Below are 18,041 nucleotides of genomic sequence, written 5' to 3' on the forward strand. Positions count from 1 at the left end.
TATTCTAACACATATATATGGAATCTAAAAAAAAAAAAAAAGGGTTCTGAATAACATAGGGGCAGGACAGGAATAAAGACACAGACGTAGAGAATGGACTTGAGGACACGGGGAGGGGGAAGGGTAAGCTGAGACGAAGTGAGAGAGTGGCATGGACATATATACACTACCAAATGTAAAATAGATAGCTCGTGGGAAGCAGCTGCATAGCACAGGGAGATCAGCTCGGTGCCTGTGACCACCTAGAGGGGTGGGATAGGGAGGGTGGCAGGGAGATGCAAGAAGGAGGGGATATGGGGATATATGTCCATGTATAGCTGATTCACTTTGTTATATAGCAGCAACTAAGACAACAATGTAAAGCAATTATAGTCTAATAAAGATGTTAAAAAAAAAAAAAAGGCACCTGGAACAGTTCTTTGCTCAAAAAGATAAAATGTTTTGGGATGATGGAATTATGAAGTTGCCTGGAAAATGGCAGACGGTAGTGGAATTAAAGGGTGAATACGTTGTTCAATAAAGTTCTTAGCGAAAATGAAAAATGTGTCTTTTATTTTTACTTAAAAACCGTAGGCACTTTTTGGCCAACCCAGTATATTCAGGGTTTGGATATGTGAATATGGTAATGGCATCGTGGAATTGTGAAAAGAACACAAATATGTAAAATAAGCTTATTTCTACTTTAATCTTTGTTGGTAGAGAGATCTGAGACCATTTATCCTCTACCATTCTCAATAAACTTGTACAAAACAGCCATTTCTATAGGGCTACCTCGAAGGGGAATTATGAGGCCCAGTAGGTAAAAGTTCTGTGCAAACCACAAATCACTGAGCAAAGTTTTTTTTTTTTTCACTGTTTTTCAAAAGTTCAAACAGCAAATGCTCAGAAAGTGATTGCTGAAAGAGCAGCATAGACAAAGTCACATGTTCAAGGGAGAGAGAGGCAAAGGAAAGCAATTAGTTGGGTTTGGTTGAACAATCAAGTGTGTGAAGGACACTTATAAGGAATAAAGTTCACTTGGAATCTTGAACGGCATGCTGAACAGTTTGGATTCAATTTGGTAGGCAGATATCACCTGGAAGGTTTTGAGTCTGGCTCATAATTTTACAGTACTCTTCGGGGTGGATGTGAAGATATTCTTTTTAGTTAAGTAACTATTGCAAGTGAGGAAGTAATGAAGGCCTGAAAATGCGTGAATGGTGTGGGAGTGAGAGGAAGGGAAGATGGAAGGGGTATTGTAGAGCACACTCAGTGGAACTCACAAGAGTTTGATAGAAAAGGAATGAACCCAAAATTACTAGAGCATTTTGAGTAGAAGTGACGGGGAGGATGAAGGTATCATCGAAAGAAATTGGACACAGAGTATGAAATAGTTTTGAGAAAGAAGACCTTGTTCGGTTTTCCAGCAGGGGTGATGTCCAAGTAGTGACATCTAGTAGAGTTAGACCTGGAGTTTGGGCCAGAATTGTACGTTTTCATGTAGAACATTCCCCATTCACAAAATCATGATGCATCTTAGCTGGATGAAGAAATGTGACTCAACTTTAATTCTTTAAGCAGCATTTTGTAGTTTTAAGAGTCTTTTGCTTCGTGCCTTCTTGTTTATTCCTAAGTATTTTTTGATACTATTGTAAATGGAAATGTTTTTTCAATTTCCTTCTCATATCATTCATTATTTGTGTAAAGTGCAACTAATTTTTGTGTGTTGTTTTGTATCATGCAACTTTGCTGAATTCATTTATTAGCTCTAATTTGTGTGTGTGTGTAATCTTTACAGCTTTTTAAATATATAAGATCATGTCATCTGTGAGGAGAGATAATTTTACTTCTTTCTATTTTGAAAGTCTTTTATTTTTTTTCTTGACTAATTTTTCTGGCTAGCACTACATTGAATAGAAGTGTTGAAAGAAAAAAAAAAAAGAAATGTGACTCAAAAACAGAATGTTAGGGAATCATTTAGGGGTGGAAAGTTGTAAGAAGAATAGAAGTCAATGAAGGAGCTGGGAGGAATCAGAACAGCAGTTGAGATTAAGCATGACTTAAGTGAATTATTCACGGTAAATTGAGAATACCGGAGAGTAACAGGAAATAATATTTTGCAAGTTGAAGTTTCGTATTTCACATTAAGACCTGTAGTTAGTCACTATCTTCCTAGAAGGAAACCAGTAATCAGAACATTTGCTTACCTTCATGAGCTGACTAATTATTCTTAGTTTTCAGTAATCAGAGTCCCTCCAGTTTAATTTGCCCCATATTATACATTAGGCAGTGATAAATAGTAAACTGACTTCTATCAAAGCAAGGTGAAATGGAAAAACTCCTCCTAATTCAGAAATGTCACCAGGGGTGTTAAGATCTATTTCTAAGTGCATCTGAGGCCTAAAGAGATGAGTTTGCCCTCTGATTTGTGCTTGCCACCCTCCGCAAAGGAAAATTCTTCTTTGATTCAGTGTTAAAGCTGCCGTCTGCTGGCCTGACACCACTGGTGACACCATATTTTGGACTAATGATGAGTGTGTTGAAGAAGTGGTGCCCTGTTGAGTGCTGTGTGGTCGCGACCCAGATTGATTCCCTACTGCCTCCCACCACGCCCACCTCCTTCTACTAGTAAAACAAAGGTGGAGATAGAATTTTAGTTCTCAGAGACCTACCCACCACACTAATTAGCATGGGAAAACAATAAAAAAGATTACAAAATGGAGGAAGAGATAGGTGCTCTGAAGTGAAATTTGTAGTCGTAAATCTGGAAATTCTGTGTGTAAGTCAGTTTAGAGATCACCTTCTGCAATGTCACGTGAAAACCACAATATGTCTGAAAGAGTGAGAAGTGGGCTCCAGATAGGTTACAACTGTTCATGCTTGTAACTTGGGATTTACGTGACAGAGAAATAAAGATATTAGCTATATACGTTTGGAAAGATAATCTAAAGTATGATTTTGTTAGTAAACGTTTTTAATTTGCAGGGCTCTAAAAATGTGTCTTCTCCAAACAGATACGTTTGAATACGCATGTGAGTGCTTTATTTGGTGCAGGGTTGGAAGAGGGAGCTGCCCTGTATAGGACAGTGCCCTTTATGGGCACCCATTACTCTGTGCCCACAGTGAGAGACCAGTTCTACGTGCTAAGGGTCTAAGGAAGAACACAGTAGGACCTCAGGGCCTTAGAGTACGGGCCTGAAAGAGACTCAGCGGCACAACTTTATGGATAACTGTGAAAGCTAGTATTATTTCACAGGGAAGGTCAGATTATGGAAGTTATAGGAACAGTTAAGCAGGAACAAAAACTATTTTAGTAAATGTGAGTGGAGGCAACATGAACGGACTAGATAAAAACCATGGATTGGGGTAGACAATATTGGATGGGTGTTTTTGACTGTCTTTAATTAACTATAACTCTCTCTTTGGGATATGTAGAATATTGCATCAGCTGCTTAATACAGTAGGAAGTATCAAAGACTGGAATTGAGAGATGTAGGTTTTAACTCCAACTGTGTGGTTTGGGGAAGTCACTTAAGATCTCTGGGTTTTAGTCATTTATTTATATATTTATTCAACAGACATTCAAAGCCCCTCAGTCTCCTCTTCTGTAGATTGAGAACGTGTCACTAGGGCCTCTGCAGCGCTAACATATATCACTGAATAGTGAGTGATACCTGCTTAATGAGGGGTTTCATAAAAAGGAGAGCTATGAGCTACTTTTGAAGGATTGGAGGAACACGGTTTAAATTATGGGAAAAAGGTTGATTTAAACCAGGAAATCAATGGGTACAAAGCCACAGAGCCAGACTAACCCTTCACCTAGGAGAGCCAGAGTCTAGGATTCCTAGAACCGAGTCTGAAGATGAAGCAGTAGCAAGACTTGGAAAGGTCAAAAGGTGTTGACTAATAAGATGCCTCATGGTGGATACAGTAAACCTAATACAGGGAACACAGGCAGACACGTCTTCAGTCACCACTCCAGTTTCAGGGAAGTCTAACTAGGTTGGTAAAATGACTAGAGAGCATTGGTAGAAAATGATTTTATTACCAAAAGAAAAGAAAGCCTATGACTAAGTTACTTAATTGACCTTTTCATTATTTCCATGTCATGGTAACATTTGCAGATGGGGTAGTTACTAAGCATTCTGACACTATATGGGTTTTTTTTTTTTTTAATGAAATAGAGAAAGGTAACATTAGTTTTACTTTTTCCATTCCCAAATGTAACATTAACATATATCTCTTCACTGCCCTCCTTTTTTCCATTTGTTTCTTTTTTTCTCTCTCTTGTTTTATAAACCCTCTACCTGCATGAACTCCCCAATGCCCTTCAGAGTGAACAAAACTGAGCTGCTTCTGTAAGCACCACAAAACAGTCCCCATTATTTTAAGTTTGAAAATGCCAGAGAAACATTAAGTGAAACCCACCACACTCTTCTTACAACACATTTGACCTCTAGGTACGTTAAGAACTTCATCCTCCAATGCTTTTAATTCTAATTCTTGCAGAGATGAAATTCACTGCCTGAATTGTAAGAGTGAGTCTCATTAAGGCTAAAAAGCAGTGACCCAGATAGCATAATGGATTAATATGGTGACCTTGCAACTTCAGAGCTTTACTTTCAAATCGGACTGTGTAGTCAAATCATTTCAATAGTCAGTTAATCAGTTGGTTAATACCAGCCTGTAAATGTTCTGAGTCGGGAGTTCGTAGATCATTTGGCCAGTACTAGCCTATATAGAAGTAAACTGAGAACCATAGTATGCTTAACTTTCAACACCTTTTTTAAATGATGAGAATCAAAGAAATAGAGTTTCATGAATTACTGTGAATGCTGTAATCACTAATAATTATATAATATTGACACTCTAATAAGCATCAGTATTTTGAAACTTACACCATAAATAGCTGTTAATGGTATATGTTTGCATTTCGTTGCAGTATGAAGAAGGACTGTAAATATAATCAACCAGGTCTTGAGTAATGAAATGTGATGTTGACTGAATTCTCAAATTCAGGGTGATATATACTGTTAGGATTATCCTACTCTGAGGGAGGGGGTGGAAATGTGTATAGTTTAGCAGGACATCCTAACGGATTTTTAAAGCCTAGGGAATTTTTAAAAATTTTTCCAGAAACAGGTTTGTGAAAAATTATTCCTCTGCATTTTTTCTTACAGATGCAAGATATACGGAGCCCAGAAGGAAGCCAGTATAGCTCCCGTCCTCCGATGGTGGCCATGAGACCGAGGGGTCAGCCTGCAGAGCTCAGGCAGCAACCAGCCATGATGCAGCACGGCCAGCTGACCACCATCAACCAGTCACAGCTCAGTGCGCAGCTTGGATTGAACATGGGGGGAAGCAGTGTCCCCCACAGCTCGCCGTCTCCTCCCGGAAGCAAGTCTGCAACTCCTTCACCGTCCAGCTCAGTGCATGAGGACGAAGGCGATGATACCTCTAAGGTATGACTAGGTTATTTTGGGGACCAATAGGAAAGGCTTGCTGCCTAAAAAAAACTATTGACTGGCACTTCCCTTGACCTATGGTGGATGCAAGTTATATCGTTCAAATGAGAAACGTTGGTGGGGGACCGAATGGATTAAATCACCTGCTTGTCCAATTGCATTTTTAAGTTCCTAACAAATCCTCTCAGTGCAAGTGTATTAAGCGTAAAAGTAGGTTGCACCCACACAGTATAGGGTCTGCATAGTGAGTAAGGGAAAATAAATAACCTTGTAGGACTCAGTGTCCAAAATCAAGCTTAATTCACCACTCATTCAAAAATATCTTTCAATTTAACCACTTTAAGAAGGCAACATCCCAGGGATATAATGATGGCCATGTGTGTGTGTGTGTGTGTGTGTGTGTGTGTTATGGTTAGAGGAATCCTTTGAGATCATCTTATCCAAACATTTCGTATTTAGGGGACTTCCCTGGTGGTGCAGTGGTTAAGAATCCGCCTGCCAATGCAGGGGACATGGGTTCGAGCCCTGGTCTGGGAAGATCCCGCATGCCGCGGAGCAACTAAGCCCATGCACTACAACTACTGAGCCTGCGCTCTAGAGCCTGCGAGCCACAACTGTTGAGCCCACGCGCCTAGAGCCCGTGCTCTGCAACAAAAAGAAGCCACCGCAATGAGAAGCCCGCGCACCGCAACAACGAGTAGCCCCCGCTCGCCTCAACTAGAGAAAGCCGACGCACAGCAACAAAGACCCAACACAGCCAAAAAATAAATTAATTAATTTATTTGTTTAAAAAAAAATTTCATATTTAGGATGAAGAAAAGAAGGGCCAGAGATATTAAATGACTCCCTTCCAGAAGAAGGAGCCTAGGTGTTTCATTACCTAGCTCTTGTTAACCCCAGGCCAGTATGGTTGTCTGTCTGTCTATCTGCATCACCTTAAGTTATCTGTATAAAAAGATGGGTCTTAATTGTCCTTATTTTGGAAAATTAGCTACAAAAGGTAGTTAGTTCTTTAAAGTATTCAAGGCAGCCTTTTCAAATGACTGCACCATAACCAAGTACACTCAGTCAAGAGCATCGAAATCATCTTTTTATTGCCTTGGTTATCAGTCAGGCATCTTCCCAGTTTGTCCCAGTGAGAAGGACCCTTGCCTGGTCCCTGTGGAAAACACTGGCGGCCACATGCACATTTCATATTCCTCCTCTTTGTTTAATGTCACTAATGAACTGTCATTTGTGTCGGCCCTTTGTTTTCTTTTCACCTTGTGAGAATTTCGTTTTGGGGAAACAAATGGCAATACCGTGGGATTCTGATCTACATGGTTAACTTAACAATAGTCTTTTAACAATCCAGATAGTGACACATAGATTTATTTAGCCTGATGACAAAGGCAAGGCTGCTGTATTGACTGTATTTTATTATTTTCAGTATTTTTGAAGCTCTGGCATGTAGGGCCTTAATCCTGGAAACACTACCAGGGTAGCTAATTCCTAGAGATGGTGAGTGACTCCCCTGGGAGCGCATCTTTGCTAAACACACCAACCAATCCACAGCCCACACCCCAGTCATCTCCTTTATCAAACTCTCACACACCACGCCAGCACTGCCCGCCGAGCTTCCCCCCAGGGCTAGGTATGGACAACTGGGGACCACCTCTAGAGCCAAGCCCGCTGAAGCTGTTCAAACATCCCAGTCCTGAGCTTACTCGGTATACCTACCCTGCGTCGCCCCTTCCCTCCCACAAAAACCCCAGTACAGGCCCTGGCACGCTCTGCCCTCTCCCGTCTCTGCCTCCTGACAGCCCTGCACGGCGCGCCGGCCCCCGTTTCTAGGCTTGTGCGAGTGTAAAGGCCGTTCATCTCCACGCCTGCTGCCTCCCACCCCTGAGGACAGCAAATCCCGGGTACCGTTCCGGACGGCTGCACAGCTAGGCGTCAGCGCCCCTCTGCCTGCACAGTATCTCCCTGTCAGGGAGCCAGCCTCTCAAGAAGGAACGTAAAGGGAGGGAGGAGACTAATTGATATTACATAAATAATGTATTGGGCTAGTAAAAGCCTGACCTTTGGCTGATCACTTAGAGGGCAAAATAAATTTTTAAGAAAATCTATATTATTCTAACGGTGTCTCCGGCTAATGAGCACCTGGATGTAAATGTGAACACCAAGAATCTGTTTGTGGCCAGTGATTTAGGTATCAAATTATGCGTGGATAATTCAAGTTACATTTCTAAACACGGATGTTACGTACTATGTTGCAAGGGGAAAAATTAATGTTCTACTCATAGTAAAGATCAATTTGTACATCTGGATTATATCTTTATCAATATTCATTGCTAACATTTCAGGAAATTAATGCAAAATTACCATCTTCTGACAGTAAATTTTATGCAGGATTATTCTTACTTACAATAGCATTTTCCACACTCTTCAATTTATACGAGTAGCAGACTGAGTAGAAACCAGAAATTCATAGAATTAATATTGACAGGTTCTGCCATTTTCTACTGATGCATAAGGTCCATATCTTACAGTTTTGCTGAGGTATGAATTTGTATGTTTTGAGTTTCCAGGCTAGTGTAAAACTTTGCCAGTGAGTATCCTATCCAATCACTTAACATCCATATCTCAAAGTAATGTATAGCTTATTATTAATGATCACGTAAGCATTGTGTAGTGGAATTTATATTCCGTAGTTGTATAGTCTTGAATAATCTATGTGTGAAGGCCTAGGGGTGGATTTCTCAAGAATGCCCTCATTAAAATGACTTTTTGTCTACACAAATATTCTCAAATTTATGTTGAGTTTAAGTGCATTTTCCATCTCGAAATTCATCCTCCCATTCCAGCTCTATGCACTGTCCTTCACCTTCTCTCCAGTACAAAATTCTCCTGCCCATTTGTTCGACTTATATTTATTAAATGGCTAAAAAAAGTCCTCTGATGAAAATGCTCAGGCATTCTTCATCACAGCTAATGATTAAACTGGAATTTTCCTTTATGTATGAGCAGGATTTATGTGGAATGTTGTACTGCAACAGCTCCAGTTAAATGTGAAGTAGCGTTAAGTCAAAAGGATCATTTAAATCATTTCTAATGAGATCTAAAAAAAGAATATTTAGTCTCACACCTAAAAAAGAATATTTAGTCTCACACCTGAAAAAGAAGGCTTTAAACCTTCCCTCTTAATACTTTGTGCTCTCTTAAGCAATTGCATATTAATTCCAGTTTATCTAATTGAACAAGTAAATGAAATAACTTTGTTTTGACAGAGAGAAATATTGTAAATACATCAGTAAAATAAATTATCACCTTATAAACACTCCTTATGGTTCTGATTGCTATGGAGCTGTGTTGACAGCCTGAAGTCATAAACTAGACATGCGGTCAAACATAAAAGAAATATAAACTCGGGTAGCTTGTGGTTCTAAGCCTGTAATCCAATATGTGTAATATAACAGACACTTTAAGACACTTAAAGTATCTGGCATTACAACTGTATTTTTAGCACAGTTTTCCCTTTAAGGAAATTATGGGCTAAGAATCACAAGATATATTTTTCCATCCTTTTACTTTCAGCTTCTCTGCTAAAAGTCTTCTTAAGTTTTATATGTCTCTTGTCAGTGGTATATAGTTAAATTTTTACTTTCAAATGAAACTGACTTCATTTACATTCATATAAATACTAAAAAATTTGGGTTTATTTCTCATTTCAGTATTGATATGTTGCTTTCTATTTGTCCCACATGTGTCTGTTTCTTTTTCTCTTTCTTACCTTCCTTAAGATTGTTCTTACTTTTCTCATTCCAAAATTTCCCATTTTAAGACTGGAAATTTTATAATCTTTCTCTTTATTTAGTAACTACTCCTAACACACAAGTGCGTGAAAGTCTAACATTGATCAATATCTTTACCCTTCTTAAATTACTTTAACTCCAAACACCCTCCTTTCAATTTATACTGGAGCAGTTATTGCTGTTGTTTATCTTAATTATAATTTAAATTATAACTTATCTTAAATTTAAATTAAGTGTAATTTTATGAACTCCATGAAATACTATTTTTATTGTCTTTATAGTCTTTTTTCTTTAGATTTATTCACATGTAAAGTTTGTCATCTGACGTCATTTTCCCTATGCCTTTAAAATTTTCTTTTGTGAGGATCTATTGGGAACATGATTACCTTAAAAAGTACTTCCACTAGGAGAAGAATTTTAGATTGACAGTGATTCTCTGTTACCATTTTGAAGATGATATATTACTCCATTGAATCCTGATTTTCATTATTGCTTTTGAGAATTCTGCTGCCTCACTGTATTTCCTTTGAAAGTAATCTGCCTCTATTCTCTGACTAGTTTTAAGATCGTCTCTTGCCTTCGGTGTCTTGCAGCATCATTGTGTAGAATGTGGGTTCCTTTAAATTTATCCCAAATTTAAATATTTCTGTTTTTCATCAGTTCTGGGTATTTTCCAGAAATTTCCTCTACCCTATTCTTGCTCCTTTCTCATTCTGTAATTCTGATAAGATAAATGCTAGACATTCTCATCCTATCCTCCATGACTCTTTTCTTTCATATTTTCTGTTTCCTTCTTGCTCTGTATTACATTCTGATTAATTTATTTATATCAATTTCCCAGTTTGTAATTCAATTTTCAACTATATCAAATCTGAAGTTAAAGCTAATATATTGAGGTTTTAGTTACTGCTGGCTCTTGGTTTTACTGCCTTGTTTCATTTTGCTTTCTTGCTTTTGGAATAGCAGCTGATATTCATTAGAACTTGATGAGAATTCTCTTGGACCTGGTTGGAAAGTGGACTCCTCTAAGGATGATTTGTGTTTGCTTCTGCCAAGCGTCCCAAGCGTCTTGGACCATTACGATCTAGAACCGCTTTGGGCTTAAAGTTTTTCAGACCACTCGAGTAGTATGCATTCAGGGTATAAATCCTTACAAAAGCTGGCTTCTGTTTGTGAATTATCACAAAAGATATTCTTCCCCTCTCATTCAGAATCGTCCTTGCAGGTCTCGGGAGGGAACATGCAAGGGAAATCATTTTATTTCACCCTGCACTGAAAGTCTAATTCTTTTGTGTCCTGACTTTTAATAGGAAGCCTCCCATTAAACATCCCACTGTTTTTGGTCAGCCATGGGCTTTGTCTTCTATCTGCTGTGACTTTGATTCAATTTCACCAGGTTCAGCAGCTGTCTTCAAGATGAAAGCTGGCTCCAGTACTCTGCTTACTTCTCTGGGTTCCTGCTTTTGCTTACTTTTTTTTGCTTTTAAGAGTTTCTTAGAATTTGCTAGTTCATCACTGCATGTACATTACCATACTGGACAGAAAGAGAAGGGATTTTTTTTCTCAAAAAAAATAGGGTGTCACTAGAGCAACAATTAAACAAGCCTTTAGAAAAGTACTTGTTATTTACCACCATTCTGAAGGCTAGGAGATTCCTGGAATAAAATTAAAATGATAAGCAGACAGGTTTCTATAAACATGAAATGAAATCAAGCAATGTTGGTACCAAATGTCTGGTCACACTGTCTAACGTTAGGACAGAATATTTAAAATTGGGATTTTAAAGTCTGGTATTTTCCACATTGAACTGCATTTATTACACAGTTGTTAAACACTTCACATGATATAATATGCATGATACATTTAAGAATTTCTTAAAAGTATCCCAGCAACTAATATGTACTTGTTTATCAAAACTAAAGTATCCCATTGGTTAAGGCTGAACTTAGCAAAGTAGTTCTGGGGAAAGTAGTAAAAGTCAGTCGAGCAGCCAGTTAGTACTCGATTCCAAATAATGGTTCCTAAAATCCATTTAAGTAATTAAATTATACTAGGATATAGTATTTTCGAGGTGTATATGTTCTTAGATGATTCATACTCTGGATAATTGAGCGTACTTGATTAAGTCATGGAATAAAACTCACGTGAGGCTACACGTAGGCACCTGGCACTTTATTCACTGGGACCGTATATTGATAGCTTGTGCATTCTGTGCAAGGCAGGAGAAACCCTCAATCAGAAATAATAAGAAGTAAACATATTACCCTAGACAGGCAAATTTAGAAAAGACCAAATGAATCTAACAAAATTGATAAACATAACTAACAGGTGTATATAATTACAATCAAATCTTTTCTTCACTTTAAAGTGATTTTTCTGGACAGTAGCCCAAATTTCTTACCTTATATAAGGCCACTGAGTATTTTTGCTAAACTCATCCTAAAACGAAACTCAGTTATCTTTGGCAGAATCAAGGATCCTTAAAAATGAATTTGTTTTACAAACTGTGATACCGATACAATGCCCTGCACTTGTGAATCATCTCAAGAGTATAACATTTTATATATGGTTTTCTGTAATTGATGTTTTGAGTCATTGAGTGTACTGTTATTATTAATGATAATAATAAACCCGATTGTAAAATGAAAGAGGTATTACAGCCTTGCTGATTTCACAGTAACTAGATGACTTACTTTCCATGCTTATTTGAATTTATTCTCATAAGGGGATTTTAGATGGCATAGTTTAGAAAGAAAAGAGAGAATGAATTTAAGTAGCAGAATTTTTCACTTACAGAAACAGTACCATCACAAAAAGTGCTGTGATATGCCCTGTTACTATGGTGAAGATTTTATAATATTTACTTTACATGATAAGAGTTATAAGTGGAGTTCTGTGTTGTTTGTTCAGCCTATTATGCAGATGGTGCTTGATTAAAATCTATTTTAAACTACAGCGATCACTGCAAGTTAGTGTGCATTAAACAGCTTTCCCAGCTCCATTAAAGGCTTTGGGACCGTGGCAGTTTATTTTTAATATGCTTATAGACGTTTCTAACTTCCCCAGGGACATTTCAATATCAGTGATTCTCTTTCCTTGAGACTCTTAACCCCAGTACTCTGTATTCTTAAGAAGTGTTCTCTAAGTAGCACCATTAACACATTGCTTTTTTAAAGTGAAAAATTATTGTTTTCTTGTGATTAATAAGTTAAATACATCACTATAATTAAGCAATAAGACATGCCAGGAGGTGGATTACCGGAAGCCTAAGGACACCCCCTAGGGATTTGGGAAATAAATCTATGTCTACACGCAAGTTACATGAAGCACATGTATCTGTGTAAAGCTTATGTGAGAGTAGTATCTGTATGTATTTGTGTATGTATTTGTTTATTCATGAGTGCTTAAATTGAATATGAAATAAGCCTGTGGGTGATCAAGATTACAGTTAAAGCCTCAAACCAGACATGTTCTTAGTTGCTATGATTTTCATACAACTTTTATACGTGTCTCAAATGTCCTTTTCCTTGTCATTCTAAGCCTCCGCCCACTGCTGTATAATACAGGGGTGGAAATGTGTGATGATCCACTGCATGTAAGACTCCGAACTGATGCTGTGAGGATGGAAAGGTTAAGGGAACCTCGTCCTTACTCTCAGTGTGCTCGTCGTCGTGGGGAGTTTATATTTTTGCATTATATGGCTCCTTCTGCATTGTAAAGATTATGACGTTGGAACTAAATTTAACTCTTCAGTCTTAGACCCTAGGAACTCTAGAAATGTTATACACTAAAACAATGTCCAGTACACAATGCTGTACAGTCCTGTATGGTAGCCACAAGTCCTATATGACTGTGTACATTTAAATGTGACTAATTAAAATTAAATAAATAAAAAATTCAGTTCCTCAGTTGCTCCGGCACAACATACTCCATAGCCACATGTGGCTACTGGCTACCCTTTCAAACAGTGCAGAGAACATTTCCATCTTTCCAGAAAATTCCATAAGATAGTGCTGCTCTAGACTGCAGAAGTCAGGGTCTCTTAGAAAATTAGGACATAAAATTATAAGCTTTCATTCATCTAAGTAAGAATTCAGGATCCAGACAACACTCAAAATTAAGATCCAGGCACGGGTTACAAACCCATTCAGCTAGTTTTCTCACCACAGTCGTATTTATCATCACTGTGTTCATTCCAAATAGTTGATGGTCAGAAAGGCCAGGTGTCTTTCAAGATACAATCCATTCCTGGCTTGTAAGCGGATTCAAATTATAGCCACATTTCTTTCTTTAGGGAGGCTTTGTATATGAGATATGATCATGTGGTTTTCAAATATGTGATGAAACTACCGCCAGATAGTAGGCCTGACAAATTCCCAGTTCATTATACGGACTCTAAAATAGCAGCTCATTTCTGTACCTTCCCAAACACAGGCAAAATGCAAGATAAAAAATGAGACCCTCACACATCAGGAGGCAACGCCCAGTGTTCACGTGGCAGACAGCCTTCACTTCACAGAGCACTGCCCACCTGCATGGGTGCATTAGACATCAGACCACAGCAAGGAATTTGTATCCCGTTATTGCATCCTAAAAGCAAAGACATTGTACATATCCAGTAAGTCGTTATACAAGGAACACTGAGCAGTATAACAATGATTCCCTTCAAAGCACATTTTATTTTTAAAAACTCTTTCACACATAATTTTTATTTTCATTGTTTCCTCTTAACATCAGCTTTTGGTGAAAGGGCATTATCTTAAACCATAGTTCAGTTCTGTGAGGGCAGTTTTACAAGTGGTCAGAATATTATGATCCAAGAATATAGGAACAAGCCAGGAAAATAGGGGAAGCCTCCAGAAAACCAACCAAATTGATTGGCTGCATGGAATTGTTTAGAGATTCCTACAGGGTTGCTATACGTGGCCTCAAAACAGTAATTTGTGGTTTTCATACACTTGATACTTCAAGCTTCTCACTGGCAGTAACAGATTCTCCTCCTTCTGCAGAGAATCCCTAGAAAGAAGGGCCACGTTGTCCAGCAGGAGGGTAACTGGCCTTTCTGTTATCATAGGGCATCACACATCCAGTAGATTGCACCATGTTGTCCAGTATCAATTTAAAAAGAAAGGAAGCATAAAGATCAGCAGTTCAAACACAATTTTGGACAATGGAATCGGGAAACTATTTAAATTATTTGGGAAAATCTTTTAATAAAAGTATTTGCAGTGAATCATAGGAAATTTATCTCTACAACTGACATTTGATTATTTTCTACAAAGGTAGATATAATCTGCAATCATGGAGATTTTAATGTTTCAGATCACTAATTTTTCAATTAAAATTTCAAAGGAGTCCAGGTAAATATTCCCTATGGAGAACCATTCATTTCCCTATACTTTGTTCCCTTTGTCTAAATATTCCCAATCCTTGATGAAATATGACCTCCAATGTAATGATCCCTTCATTTTTAATATTCTTCATTGTGGTCTTTCTTGAGTCCTTTTTATTTTTCTTCTTGATATTTTATTATTTTGAATATAGGAATAGTTATGTTTAGAAAATTTGGAAATTATAAAAAAAATAAAGAAGATAAAGATGTCAAATAGCAATTGTTTCTGTGCATTCAGAATTCAGAAGAAAAGAACTTGACACTCATCCACCCACAAATGGTAGTGGAAACCCTGTGTCTTAAGACATTCCTAAGTACAAACTCACAAGAGAAGACAGTCTACAGCAAAAAAAAAAAAAGAAAAAAAAAACATCAGGAACACTACCATTTAATGGCCAGGTGGGGGAGGATAGGCCTAAAAATGATTCTGGAAACAGTGAGGACACCGAGGTAGGCGTAAAACCCAGAGATTGTGATGTCATGGAGCCCTTGGAAGAGACAGGACACCCCCAGTGAGAAATCAAGTCAGGGGAAGAGTAAAAACCCCACGGGATTTATCAGCGTGGTCCTTGGCGACCTTACTGAAAGCTAAGCAGTGGGGAGGTACAGTGAGTTGCCAAAGCTGCCTGCGGCCAGTACAACCACGTGGAGGAGTCTGGCTGTTAAGAGAAGAAAGATCGGCTCTGTGTAGCCTTGGGGCAAAGAGAAAGTTTGCTTGTTTGTCTGTTACGTGTCTGAAGTAGTTAAACGGCAGTTGGAGGAGTAGAGCTAAGGGGTGACTGAGACCAGTGTCTACTGCTCCTAGACTTTCTGATTTAATCAGCATAGAGCTGAAGCCTGGACATGAGGGTATTATTTAAGTTTCCCAGGTGATTCTAACATTCAACCATTGAGAATGACCATTCTAGGTCATATTTGCCTACATGTTTAGCTTAGAGCCGTTACACCCGTTTGCCCAGTATCACCTCAGCCCAGTCCCAGCATCCTTGTCCTTTGGCAGATTTACCTGAGGACCAGTCATTTGACAGGATCACCTCAAACCCATCCTGGGGAAGTGATCTTCTAGTGTTAATCTACGTTAGCTTGTCAGCTCGGCTCAGAGCATCCTGTCCCCATGGGGTTGTTCAGTCTGCTTCAGTAGACAGTTTCAAAATGATAATCTTTTAAATAACTTTCTCACTAAAGCCAAAGCCAAAGAATTCACTTAGTTTTTTTTTCCTGTCTCTGTTTGGTTCCCAAGGCATATCTTTTAAACCAAGACCATATGGCATCACAAATTAGTGTTAAGGTCATTTCTTTCCATTCATTCAGTAAAAAGTTACTACTATGTCATAATTAACCTCTGAATATCATTTTAAAGTTTTAAACATATTTTTGTATATATCATCTCAGTAATCACAAAATGGCACTGCAACTGGTTTGCAGTAGAGGAAATGGAGGCCCAGAGAAATTATGTCACTTGCCAAGATTTCACAGCTAAAAATAGTAAAGGAGGACATGAGTGTGGATCCTCTGATGTCACATCCACTGGCCTCTCAGGAGATCATGCTTCATCTGCAATGGTGGCAGTTACTTTACACAAATTACTCTGCCTGGCAATTCGTCTGAATAAGATACATTTTACATTGTTTGCCAAGAAGAGAAAAGCAACAACAGTCATAATAAGAGAAGGTGAGGGTGCAGAACCTCCCTGATAATGGTGACTTCATCAGGAGACAGTGTACGGGGGCCTTTGTGCTGGTGGGATAGGCGTGTGGAAAGAGGATTCCTTACGAGACAACACTACTTGATACTCATGTAGATGCATGTAATTTTAGAACTAGAAAGAAATCGTAGCCCAAATCTCTCATTCTATAGAGGTGGATGAAGTGACATCGCATATAATTAGTATCAAAGTTCAAATGCAGATGTCTTAAATATCAATACATTGTGGGGTTTTTTTCCCACTTGCATCATAATAACAATTCAGATTATCCAAATATTCATACTCAAGGAAAAATGGGAGAAAATGGAATCTATCCTTAAACTGAATATTAAAGCTGTTCTAGAAATGTCTAGATTTGAGAATCTAGTTTACAGAGATGCACTCTCCAATATGGTAGCCACTAGCCACATGTAGCTATTTCAATTTAAAGCAATTAAAATTATATAAAATTTAAAATTTTGTTTCTTATTCCTGCTAGCTGCATTTCATATACTCATTAGTTACATGTAGCTAGTGGCTACCCTATTGAATAGTGCAGATTTTAGAACTTTACCCCCATTGCAGGAAGTTCTGTTGGACATCACTGATCTAGGGTCTAGATTATGCCATCCTCCAAGCCATGAGCATTGCTCGGCTTTCCCAGCAGCATTCCGTAGACCTGAGTGCACCACCAAAAGCCATTCAGCTTTCTTCATTGGACATGTTGCCCACTATTGTTTAAAAATCATAACTAGGAGGAAAAGGATAAACTCCCCAGAAGAAAACAGGTTAGATTGTTCATACAATAGGGAACACGAGGTTCCTACACGAGGAACTTGCTGCTGTCATAGCCATGATGCTACTCCACATTCAGCTTCCTGAATGAGAAAAAGAAAGAGTTGAGAGAGTTAAGGTATAATATGTAACAGTACGATAGTATTACGAAGAGAGTCAATAATATTATTGTAAAGCTATGTAAATTAGGCTGGAAAAGGATGAATAGGAAAATTACATGAAATAAGTTTTACTTGAAAAACAGTAGCAACAACAAAACCAAGTGTCCCTTAGAAACGTCTGTGTTTGCGTGATGTGTATGGGTGAGTATATCTATGTAAGTCTCAAGGGAGAGCAATATGATTTGTCCTCAAATTTTCTTAGTTCTTCTATAATTCAGATTTTGTTTTATTTCAGGTCAATGGTGGAGAGAAGCGACCTGCCTCTGACATGGGGAAAAAACCAAAAACCCCCAAAAAGAAGAAGAAGAAGGACCCTAATGAGCCCCAGAAACCTGTGTCTGCTTATGCGTTATTCTTTCGTGATACTCAGGCTGCCATCAAGGGCCAAAATCCAAACGCTACCTTTGGTGAAGTCTCTAAAATTGTGGCTTCAATGTGGGATGGTTTAGGAGAAGAGCAAAAACAGGTAAGAAAAGATGCGAAATGGAGTGAATCAACATGATTTGAGAAAGTGTATGCATTCTAAAGAAATGGCTTCTAAGGATGTTGGGTGAATTCTTCAGATACTAGAACTGAGGCTGAGAATGTGCCCCATCAGAACCAGACTTCAGGGGACTTGGACATAATTTTATACTCCTTTATTGCTCTGTTATAAATAACATGTTAGTTCCTTTGTTTCAAAGTTTATATAGTGCAGTTACTTTTGGAAGGACTTTTACGCTTCCCAGCCAGGATTACCTCATTCCTTAATGTTGCCAATGCGATCATAAA

The 18,041-nt window shown here is 38.3% G+C and overlaps 1 protein-coding gene across 4 annotated transcripts in view; it reads left to right on the plus strand.

The window, feature by feature from the left end:
• Positions 1-18,041, plus strand: part of TOX (thymocyte selection associated high mobility group box) — a 294,925-nt gene that overhangs the window by 244,147 nt on the left and 32,737 nt on the right. For all 4 annotated transcript variants that reach the window (XM_059901468.1, XM_059901469.1, XM_059901471.1 and 1 more), the window contains 2 exons: positions 5,160-5,441; positions 17,506-17,736. In XM_059901468.1, coding sequence (XP_059757451.1) covers positions 5,160-5,441; positions 17,506-17,736 — 513 coding nt within the window. The remainder of the gene's footprint in view (positions 1-5,159; positions 5,442-17,505; positions 17,737-18,041) is intronic.

This window comes from Balaenoptera ricei, chromosome 17 (genome assembly GCF_028023285.1).
Source record: "Balaenoptera ricei isolate mBalRic1 chromosome 17, mBalRic1.hap2, whole genome shotgun sequence".
Taxonomy (NCBI): domain Eukaryota; kingdom Metazoa; phylum Chordata; class Mammalia; order Artiodactyla; family Balaenopteridae; genus Balaenoptera; species Balaenoptera ricei.